Source organism: Neoarius graeffei, chromosome 7 (assembly GCF_027579695.1).
Source record: "Neoarius graeffei isolate fNeoGra1 chromosome 7, fNeoGra1.pri, whole genome shotgun sequence".
Taxonomy (NCBI): Eukaryota; Metazoa; Chordata; class Actinopteri; order Siluriformes; family Ariidae; genus Neoarius; species Neoarius graeffei.
Genome location: NC_083575.1, coordinates 3,036,448 through 3,048,434, shown reverse-complemented (window position 1 = coordinate 3,048,434; position 11,987 = coordinate 3,036,448). Strand labels below are relative to the sequence as shown.

The following is an 11,987-nucleotide window of genomic DNA, read 5'->3' as shown; positions in this document are numbered from 1 at the left end:
ACACAGAAAAAAGCGGTGATGGGATAAAACTGTGTTGGGATCAAAGAGGTTGATTAATGTCATGAGGAATTTCTGGCTTCCTCCTGTGCACTTTATCACCTGTCAACATGTTCTGATTGAACACTTCATTTTAAATCACAGCTGAGAATGCTGAGAGCTGACTACTGCACTGGCGCACACACACACACACACACACACACACATACACACTGACGTCACACTCCGAACCAAACACACGCATCCAGCCTCAGTCGGCGCTTCAGTGTTGAGCGCGGCGGAAACCTCGAACACTTCCGGTCAGATGAATCAACCCCCTGTGTGAGATCTAGGATATTTATTTGTGATTTAAAGACGCTGCTCGCGCTGTCTCACATTTCCGACCCGATCTGAGAGAGAGAGAGAGAGAGAGAGAGAGAGAGAGAGAGAGATGTCCGACACCGGTGAACCGTACGGTGAGGAGCGCGAGCGGCCCGGATCATGTGTCGGTCGGATGCGCGAGGAGGAGGAAGAGGAGGAAAAGATGAAGGAACTGAAACCGAGCTGTCCGGGTGATGAGGCGCGTGGAGGAACCGGCGTTGCTATGGAAACTGCCTCCTCAGGTAATACATGGTTTACATCACGTCAAAAACTGTGTGTAAAAAGTGTGTGGACTTGTGTCAGTTTACTGCTTTATAAACGTCTAGGAAAGGTCTCGGAAAGCTTATAAACGCGTTATAACCTCATGATCACGTGACTGATTTATTCCGACAGAAGAGCAGAACTTGTAAACTTCTCTCTCTCTCTCACACACACACACCTCTTAGGTGTGTGAGCTCATTTGCGATGCAGGACCTCAGTCTCCTGTTGTGTTTTATTTCGGTTATTTATTGTACAAATCACAGAACAATGACAAAGGAGGAAAGTTCAGAAATGTTATATATCCGCATTCAAAGCCACTTGTAAATGAAGCGTGTTCACACTGGTCCTGACACTCTGCTTTTCCTCTTCACCATATTCCTCCACACCCACAGAGACTCAGATTGTTTTGCAGGTCAAGGGGGGCCCCTCCTGGGAAAAAACAGGGGCCCATTTCTACAATGGGGGGCCCAGTGATTATCCTTCAGTTGAAGCAAACCTAGTGAGCAAAGCGAGCCCAATGAACAGCTGGGGCAGCCCAGGGGCTGTTTTTTTCTTCTCAATTCTGTTTTTTTTTTTTTTTTGGTATTAGAAGCCATATGAAGCAATGTAGATGACAAAAATCAATGCTTCAACCAAATATATTGAGATATTGCTTAATCAGTGGCAATATTTTGGAATTCAACCACAGGCCACTATATATCACATCTATATTATCTCCTCCTTATAAATTATAATTTATTTTATTAACTTGTTTTCAGTTTGGTGTAGGTCTATAGTAGTAGTAGTAGTCGTCACCAGTGGTAGTGGCAGTAGTAGTGGTTGCTGTTGTAGTAGTTGATGTTGCAGTAGTTGTTGTAAATCTAGTATGACTAATTACCTTGGGTATCATTTTTTTCAGGTGAATGTACTCTCTTTCTGCCGAAGAATGACAAAATAGATGTATTTTTCTTTTTTTCCATGTTTTCTTGTCTCTTTCGAATATTCGTACATAGACCGTAAGACACCACCTAGCGAAAGACTTGGATCAGGTTTTACTCGCTTGGGATGCTACAAACAGGGCGGCGTAAATACACGAATGGATCCAACGTATATTCAATATGCCAGCGGTCAAAACAAATTCATCCGATGCTGAAATCTGTTGAATATCCAGATAATTATGTTGGAAGTTGCATATTTGAGCAAGATTTTCGATATTGAGACCATGAAGTCAAGTAATACCAGTCCCCCCAGGATTCCGCGGGCCTTTTTTGTGATTGTTGCAGGCTAAAATGTCTGATGTTACGGGGGTTTTCCAAAAAATTGCGATGAAAGTTGCGGTGTTTTTTAGGTTTTTGTTACGATTACATTGCGGGAGGAAGTGAAAGTTGTGAGAAATTGTTGCGATTTTCTCTTTTTGTGATTAAAATTGAGCGATATGTTAAATATTAAGTTATTACTGAAAAACTATTGATTAAAAAAACAAAGACACTAAGAAATGGTCCTATAAACAACTTTACCAATATAAAAGATTACCAGGACTACAAAAATGCAGAAAAATAGGCTTTACTTATCCAAATGCACCTGTTGGTTCAAAAGTTAAAGTGCAGAGAACCTCACAGCACAACATGAAGTTACCTTAAAATATAAAATAAATGCCTCAGCTTTCATGTAAGAAAAAAAACTATTAATACTAGTACTGTGTGCAGGCAGTCTCTCCTGAAGACTAAATTAAACAATAATTATAAACTAATAAAATAAATGGCTCAGGCTTCATAGAAGAAAAAAAAAACAATTGGAACAGAATCTCACAGTATGATGCTGAAGCTGCCTAAACAATGGAAAATAAAATACCATTTTGGCAAAAATGTTGGCATCCATTAATTTCTTGTATTAAGTAAAAAATAATGTAACGTGCACACAGTCCTTCACTGTAAACAAAACACTTTCAGTAACAGAATTTAAGCCTACATAAACACTGACTCGCACATGCTGCTTCTCTTGAACGTATACATGGAAGTAAGCAGCGTTGCCAGATACTGCTGACATTTTCCAGCCCAAAATATGTTCAAAACCCGCCAAAATGCACTTGAAACTGCCCAATCTGGCAACACTGGAAGTAAGGCGGAAGGTAGTTTGTCACCTCAAGACGACGCCAACGATTGGTCAAATTTGCGGGAAAGTTGCGGTGATTGGATATAATTGCAACACCGCCCTGAATTCGCGGGGACTGGTTGAGTTTGCGTTGAAGTTGCAAATCGCAACATCGCGAAATCCTGGAGGGTCTGTAATACGCCACGAAACGTTCCAAATAGGGTATAAAATGCTCGCGTCCATATTGGCCCCTGCCCCTCTCGACAATGCGTTCATTATTCGAAACAGTGTGTCTTAGACGCGGGCGCGCCAACAATCAGTCTCTGCTCCCAGTTTCAAGAGTTTGTGTCCCCCTCCTTTGTGTTGGACTTCCAGAGGGGCAGCTGATCCACAATTCAGATGAAGACCACAGTATCATATGCTCAGTTTGGGGGGGTAACATTAATTGGAACGAGAGGAGTATTTTGCTTGAACAGATGTCTTACAAACTCAACACAACGATGAGAGTGTTGTGGGCTCATATCCATCACCTTCCAAAGTGGTGAAGCGGACACGTCAGACGTTTGTGAAGCTGTCGGGTCAGACTACGACATTAACTTAAAAGCTAGCTCATCAACAAAGTCTGAAGTTGTGGACACTGATTGTAAAGCAACTCTGCTAACTAAACAAACAAGCCATTTAATGTTAGCTAGCCAACCTGCGAGCTCTTAACTTCAAGTATTAGTCTTACCTGACGGCCTCACAAGCACCCGACGTGTCCGCTTCACCAGAGCCTCATAACCAAGCCATTTCTCTGGGTCAGAATCTTCTGGTGTTGGTCTCCCCTCTACAAAATGGTAAGAGCAGACGTATGGGTGATGTTTGGATGGATGATTTAAATTTAGCATTTACAACAGGTCCTCTTCTTTAGAAAGTGGTGGATGTAAGTTGTACGGTGCCCAGAACACTCCAATCTATTAGTGCTGTGTTCATAACACTTCTGTTCAAGTGAAAGACTCCTTCCAGTTATTGTGACGCCCTCTAACTGAGCATATTATATTGTATGTGTATTATTGCTGTGGTCTGATTCTGAATCAGTGGATCAGCCATCACACCAGAAGTTCCAAAATATAGCAAACAAAGATGGCCGCTCCCTTGTTGTCATGGAAAATATAGTCAATGGTGTCGGAGCTCAGCAATAAAACTGGACAAAGTTCTCTGTCCATCAAGTCACATCTGCTTCTTCAACAACATCCAGTGACTCTGTGGAAGAACAAAATTCAAGAAAATGAAAGTGGAAATATGAAAAAAATGTCCTGGATATGGATTTCCAAGTCTTAAATTATACATCTGGAAAAGAGACCGCATCGATTCGATACTCAGTATCGGTACTGAGCACAAAAGCTGTAGGATCTGAGGGGAAAAAAAAGAATGTATTTGATCTGAACCTGGAACACATTTGAACCTGTGTTTTTAGCTGTGCATTTTTTCTTGTATTTTTTTCAATGCTTCAGTTTAAAAAATCATTTTATTACTTGTAGTTTTTAAATAAAACAATCTGGGACCAGTCTGTTACCCTCTTCTTTTGTAATGGCAACGGAACATGGACACTTCACCAAAAACATGTGAAGCAGTTAAAGCTGTACTGCCTTTCAGATTTTTCAAGTGTAGGTCATCAAAAGAATTTTCCTGACACCCAATTATTTTTCTTTAGTGGACCAAAAGCTACTGAATTCGAATCACATGCTTCAAATTTTATTAGGTTTTTTTTTAAAAAATAGAACAATTAATGAATTTAGATCCACGTGACCCTAAATTCTCCATTATTTTTTCCTGCTTCACCATGACCCAATTCAAGACACTACATCATGCATCATGTGGTGGGCTTTCCCCATTCGCGCAAGGCATTGTGGGATACAAATTTGAAACAGGAGAGAAAAATGGAGGACGTGAGTGTGTGAATGAAATGTGAAAGACTGACTACAGTAACGGAAAGCAAAAAGAAAAGATGTTATGTTATGTATGAAGGAAAGGAAATGCAGGACCAAACTAATAAATATGGGTGCTCAGCGAGCACCTCGGTGTGATCAGCTGTTCATTTAGCAACAGAATGATGGAACTGTCAGTGCACGCTCAAAGGGAAACCTGTAGATGGCAGTAATGCAACACTGTGGATGCCAGCTGCCATAAAACCCAAAAGAAGAAGGTAAACCTGCACACGTGCACACAGACTTCCTCTGATGCTTGACTGTGCGAAGCGAGCGATTTCATGCACATTATTGGCTTTAATCCCCTCAAATTAAATAACTTCCCAGCCACAGAATGGCCTGATATTTTGTGAGATATTACAGAAATAACCATATATCACAATGACCACATTACAGAGGGAACTAAATTTCACCGATTTTATGAAATCAAAAGGTTGTCTCGCTTTAAGAACCATTCAGCAATGTCACATAAGGTCCATACTGCAAATCAAATGGGATCATTTTGTCATGAACGAGGAAATCCTAGAAAAAGCTAATGCAGAAGACAGAGATCAAATTGGTAAGAAATTGTCTCCGTTGGATGGGGCATGTTTGCTGTATAGACGATGATAGACCAGCCAAGGCCTTACCATATAGTGAGTTGACTGATGGACAAGAAAAGTTGGTACTTCATTACAAAGACACTTGTAAGAGTGCTCTCAAGCGGAGGGAGGCGATGGCAGAATGGAGTTCTAGGGTTAATGATTGCAGCAAGTGGAGAACCCTTACCTTCAACATCTGTCATAACATTGACATCAAAAGAAAGGAAGACTAAGAAAGACCACATGCAAAGTGCCATAACAGACAGATTCAAACTCAAAGCTTTACAAACTGTCAACTGTTTGTTTTACTGTGTTTGTCGCTATCGAGCATAAAGGCATATAATATAATATAAATGACACTGAAGGTTTCAGTACTTGGTATGGAAAGGAAGAAGTGGTATCTTTTGTGCTATCTTTCATCTGGAATGAAACAAATGTTGGGTGTTCAAGGCTGATGGGAAATTAATAATCTCCCCATGGGGTCACAAACTGCTTGTGAAGCCCTCATATACTAAACTTTTTTTGCTCCGCCTACTCAAGTGAGTAGGATGCTTCTTTGCTTTGCTCCTGCTTGAGCTTTATTTTACTTTACTTTCTCACTTAATTTCCACTATTTCTTCATTTAATTTTTCATCTTTATAAGATAAGTTAGCTTTTAAAACAAAATGCCAGGGGGCAAAAAATCCAGGAGATCCTGCAGAAAATGCACAGAACTAGAACAGAGGATTTCTATCCTGGAATCAAAGATTGATGCCCTGCCAAAGACGGACGAATTAAGAGCGATATCTCACAAAAGGAGTACAGAAACAGTGGCTGAGAATGCAGAGATTGCACCCCGACAGGCCGATGGCATTGCAGATCGAGTGGATGAATTCATCGATCTAACAGGGCAAAATGTGAGTACAGAAAACTGGCACACGATGGGTGGCAGGCCCAAAAATAAAAACAGAAGAGTAATTACCTCAACACCAGTTCGTTCTAATACTATGCAATCCATGCTCCACAGCCATGCTATTAGAAATAGAGCCAGGTCTACAAACTACAATAGGATTTACAATCCTATGGAAAATCCACAGCCCATAAGGCTTCAGAACAAATTTGAATGCCTCAGGGATATGGAAGCGGAATTTTCAGGCGGACAAGCACATCATAGAAAGAGATCGCACCACAACTGAAGAGCTGTGGGAAGAGGCAAAAAGCAGCTCGTAACACCACCCGATCCCACAACCCTTGTTCTTGGTGATTCCACTGTAAGACATTTAAAAGGACATGGGATGATTATTTGCTGCCTTCCAAATGCATCCATCTCTGACACCAAAGACAGCATTTTGAAACTCATGTCCGAGCATAAAACTATCAAACGTACTGTTGTGCATGTGGGAGCAAATGATGTTTTCAGAGAACAGCTGTTTGTCCAAGATGATTTCAGAAAACTTTTTTCTGATCTCTATAAGACTGGAATACAATCTTTTATCAGTGGCCCACTCCCTGCAAGGGGAAGCTTTGCATTTACTAGACTCTTCAGTCTTAACACCTGGCTTGGAAAAACTTGTTTGTTATTTGGTATGAACTTCATAGACAATTTTAACCTTTTCTGGAATCGCAGAGAATTCTTCAAGCCAAATAGCGCTGAACTCAGACAGATTGGGACCAAAGTTTTAGCTGATCACTACAGCCTCTCTCTCCAACATGCATTTTTCTCTCAGCCAACATTGAGCAAAACTGCTGATAAGATATCGCAGACTGACCCAGTTACAAATACCAACAATACCTCTGCAAAGTCAAAACAATCATCCATGCAAGTACAGCATAGATGCTTCACCAAGGACACACAGCCATCTGGGGCAGACTGCCAAGAACCATCTGGGGCAGACTGCCAAGGACATCAACAATCACATGGAGAATGTGAGCATGCGATTCCATCCTGCGATTCCATCCAGATTGAGGACCTGACCAAAGACAATCATGCCAAGGCTGCATCATCCACATCTTGACCCCATGCAAGTATCACAGAGACTGTCAGGGAGACAGTCACCACAGAGAGTCATGGAGACATTCACAAAGACCTCACCAAAGTCCCAATCTCAGTCTCGCTCTTCTGACTTTGTTGTACCATCTCCGTCTCCCCCCTGCATGGATTTCCCTAAAAGTATGCAAAGACTGCTGCCAATGGCTGCACTCTCTTTTTCCAGCCCAAATCATTCGCGACAAGCAGTGTACCCAGTTCATCGAAAATCAACCAACAGACTGAATTGTGTTCGCCCAGGACTTTCAGCTGGCTACCAATCTTTTTTACCATCTAAAAAAATACATGACATCTCCAATTCTTCCCCCTCCCAACCTCATGGAACATACAGTCTTGTATGATGTGCTGGGGGTCCCTGCATTGGGTGTAGTTTTGAAAACAAGCTGGGACCCAGTATGCCTATGCCATTCTCTATTCCTGTGTTGATAAGAAATAGAAAACATAGAGCATATTTAACCCAGGGGGTAAACCAGTCTAGTCTCCTTCCTGTTTCAAAACAACATCAGAGTGCCCAAGCGGATATTACTTCTAGACTTTCTGTAAAGCTAGCTCTTCTGAACGTTAGATCACTTTCAAACAAGTCATTTTTTAATTAATGATCTTATTTGCAAACATAATCTTGATTTTTTGCTTCTAACTGAAACATGGCTGGATCAAGCAAATAGTGCTACCACCCTTATTGAAGCAACTCCCCCAAATTTTAATTTCATGAGTGCTACCCGACAGGGGAAAGGTGGAGGGATCGCAAATATATTCAAAGCCTCTTTTCAATGTAAACAATCCTCACTTGGTGATTTTACATCCTTTGAACACTTATGTGCACTTGTTACATGCTCTCCTAACATATTGTTATTAACTATTTACAAGCCTCCGAGACATTCAGCCAAAGCTTTTCTGGAAGAATTTGGTGAACTGTTGTCAGTCATTTGCTTAGAGTTTGACTGTCTTATTATATCTGGGGATTTTAACTTGCATGTAGATAATCCTGCAAACACTTATGCCAGAGAACTACTTGCACTTGTTGACAACTTCAACCTAGTACAACATGTACAGGGGCCGACCCACTCTCGTGGTCATACCCTTGACCTCGTCATCACAAAGGGTCTTACTGTTTCTACTACTGTTGTTGACCTGGCCTTATCTGATCATTTCTGTGTTTTCTCTGATGTTTCTATGTCTCCTCACATTCAGAATAGCTCAACGACTATAGGCAGGAGAGTCATAAATGACAACACGTGTTCTCTTTGAGCAAGCTCTCTCTTGGATCTCAACTAAAATGTCAGACTCTGTAGATGATTTACTGGAAATTTTTTATTTAAATATGACCCAAATTATGGATGATATTGCTCCATTCAAAATCATAAGAGTCAATGACAAGCAGAAAGCACCATGGAAGCAATGCCCAGCTGTTAAACTGCTAAAGAGAGAATGTAGAAAGACTGAAAGAAAATGACGCAAATCTAAACTTCACATCCATTATCAAATCCATAAAGAGATGCTTTGTAAATATAATTATGAAATTCGTAAAGCAAGACAGTCTTTCTTCTCTAACATCATCAACAGGAATATGAACAATGCCCGTGTGCTATTTTCAACAGTAGAGAAGCTAACTAATCCCCCACCACAATTAGCACCTGAACTTCTCTCAGTTAATAAATGCAATGAGTTTGCATCTTTCTTCAAAGGTAAAATTGATAAAATACGGTAGAATATTGCTCATAATATATCTCAGTTGCAAATAACTGAAAAGCTGCAATCACCAGTGACACAGACAGACAATTTCAACACAATGTCAGAATTTTGTTTGATTGATTACGAGACTCTTGAAAAAAACTGTACAAAATCTCAGTTCTTCAACATCTGAATTGTACATTCTGCCCACCAACTTTTTAAGTCTGTTCTTCACCTCATAATTACAGATGTGCTTCAGATCATAAATACATCTCTAGAGACTGGCATTGTTCCTGTGTCCCTGAAAAAAGCCGTTGTAAAGCCCCTACTTAAAAAGAATAATCTGGATGCTTCAGTATTAAACAACTACAGGCCAATATCAAATCTACCATTCATCGGGAAAATCCTTGAAAAAATTGTCTTCAATCAATTAACTGCTTTCTTGATATCAAACAGCTGTTTTGATAACTTTCAGTCAGGATTTTGTGCCAATCATAGCACTGAAACAGCACTGATTAAAGTTATAAATGACATACGTCTTAATACTGATGCAGGCAAAACATCGGTCCTGGTGTTACTGGACCTCAGTGCAGCTTTTGATACTATTGATCACAACATACTGCTATATCGACTTGAACACTGGGTTGGGTTGACTGGTAAAGTTATCAATTGGTTAAAATCATACTTAGAAGCTTCTTTGTTACCATGGGAAATTGTACCTCAACGTCAATGCCCTTGACCTGTGGTGTCCCCCAGGGGTCGATCCTTGGACCATTACTATTCAACCTTTATATGCTCCCACTTGGACAAATTATCAGGAACAACTCAATTTTATATCACTGCTATGCAGATGACACCCAAATTTATTTTGCTCTATCACCTAATGATTATGCCCCCCTTGAATGTCTCTACCAGTGTATCGACCAAATCAACAACTGGATGTCACAAAATTTTCTTCAGCTGAACTCAGATAAAACAGAAGTAATTCTATTTGGGAAAAAAGATGAAAGACTCAGGATTACCACTATTCTTGACACAAAGGGGATTAAAACAAAAGATATGGTTAAAAATCTTGGTGTTTTCATTGACAGCGAGCTAAACTTTGACAGTCACATGAAAGCAATCACTAAATCGGCATTTTATCACCTAAAAAACATTTCCAAACTAAGAGGACTTATGTCAAAAAATGATCTGGAAAAACTTATACATGCCTTCATCTCTAGTAGGGTTGATTACTGCAATGGCCTTTTCACAGGCCTGCCAAAAAAGACCATCAAACGACTTCAGGTGATTCAAAATGCAGCGGCGAAGGTTCTCACATGAACAAAAAGAACAGAGCACATTACTCCAATTCTAAGGTCCCTTCACTGGCTTCCAGTAAGCTACAGAATTGACTTTAAAGTGCTGATGACACGTTTTTGACATCTTTGGCGATGTTTTATAACATAAAAAGTAATTCCCGATGATCCATATATTAATTCACGAAGGCGCCTATTTTACAAGTTATGATGATAAACGCGGCTATTTGGGCAAATTTGACGGGGCTGCAGCACCCAGGAGACGAAGGAGGAGGAGGAGCTATATGACGTCAGCGAAAGAACCTTCCTCCTAACTTACCAGTTTGTTGTTGATGCGACAGGTGTTCAGTTTATCATTATTAGTATTTTTATTAGACATTATTATATATATAGTTATTATGCCTTTGCGTTGTGTTGCCGGCTTTTGCTCCAAAACCCACAAGGATGGGGTAAGTTTATTCAGGTTTCCCAGAGATCCCGAGCTGCATGCGAAGTGGGTGAAGCAAGTCAGGTGCACTCGTGACAAGTGGGAGCCCTCACCAACATCTGTCCTGTGCTCTGAACACTTCGATTTGGATTGTTTTGACACCCTTCCCAGCTTAAAAGAATCTCTTGGGTGTTCAGTTCAGCACAAACGTGTGTTACTACCATCAGCAGTGCCTACACAGTGTTGCCAGATTGGGAGGTTTCCCGCCCAGTTGGGCGGTTTCAAGTGCTTTTTGGTGGGTTTTGAACATATTTTGGGCTGGCAACAGATACTGCTGACGTTTTCCAGCCCAAAATATGTTCAAAACCCACCAAAATGCACTTGAAACTGCCCAACTGGGCGGGAAACCTCCCAATCTGGCAACACTGCCAGTATTCCGGAGGGGGTCTACTAGTAGCTATGCCGGATCCAAAGACAGTCCTCCTGTCAGAACATGTGTTGTGAAATGACATAAGATAAAGGTACGTAGAGCTATAGATTCTACATGATAATCATAAATGTAATCATAAAGTCGGCATGATATCAGTCATGTATTTGCTTGTGAAAGCTTGCGGCTTTCATGTAACTGCCGCCTAGCAACGAGAGGCAAAGGGTAAAGAGGGTAGACTATCATAGATTCTATTCGGAAGAGATCAACACAATTCTAGACTCTCAGAAGAGGAAGAGCTAGCACTAGAGAGTTCACCGGGGTTTTCATGCGCCATTTCCATTGAGTAGAACCAGAGTAGAACAGCCAGTGAACCGCAGTGTGTTCTTCCGCTGACGTCACAACATGGCCACGAGCCACGGACCCAGTTTTCTTGCGCTGTGCAATTAAAAGTTGGATATTTGCGTAACAACAGCTTCTTTTCACGTAATTATAACAGAAATCTAACATGTTTGCCATGTTGTATAGTTTATTTAAGAAATTGCATAGAGTCATGTTCGTGTCATCAGCACTTTAAAGCATTGCTGCTGGTGTACAAATGTCTAAATGGTACAGGGCCCAATTCCCTCTCTGATATGTTGCAGCGGCCTAACCCAATCAGATCTACCAGATCGCAGCAGCAAAATTTACTGGTAAAACCTGTTGTTAAAACAAAGTGTGGTGAAGCAGCTTTTAGCTACTATGCAGTACAGCTATGGAACCAACTGCCAGAGGACATTAAAAATGCTCCTGCTGTTGGCAGCTTCAAATCTAGACTAAAGACCAAGCTGTTCTCAGATGCTTTCTGCTAACTGATTAATATTGTCATCTTTACGTTTTAAACTTTACTTAACTTTTACAGT

The 11,987-nt window shown here is 40.8% G+C and overlaps 1 protein-coding gene across 1 annotated transcript in view; it reads left to right on the top strand.

The window, feature by feature from the left end:
• Positions 1-367: 367 nt before the first annotated feature.
• The window catches only part of rtn1a (reticulon 1a), a 49,058-nt gene continuing 37,438 nt past the window's right edge, over positions 368-11,987 (top strand). Inside the window, exon 1 of the mRNA XM_060925137.1 lies at positions 368-599. Coding sequence (XP_060781120.1) covers positions 428-599 — 172 coding nt within the window. The 5' untranslated portion in view covers positions 368-427. The remainder of the gene's footprint in view (positions 600-11,987) is intronic.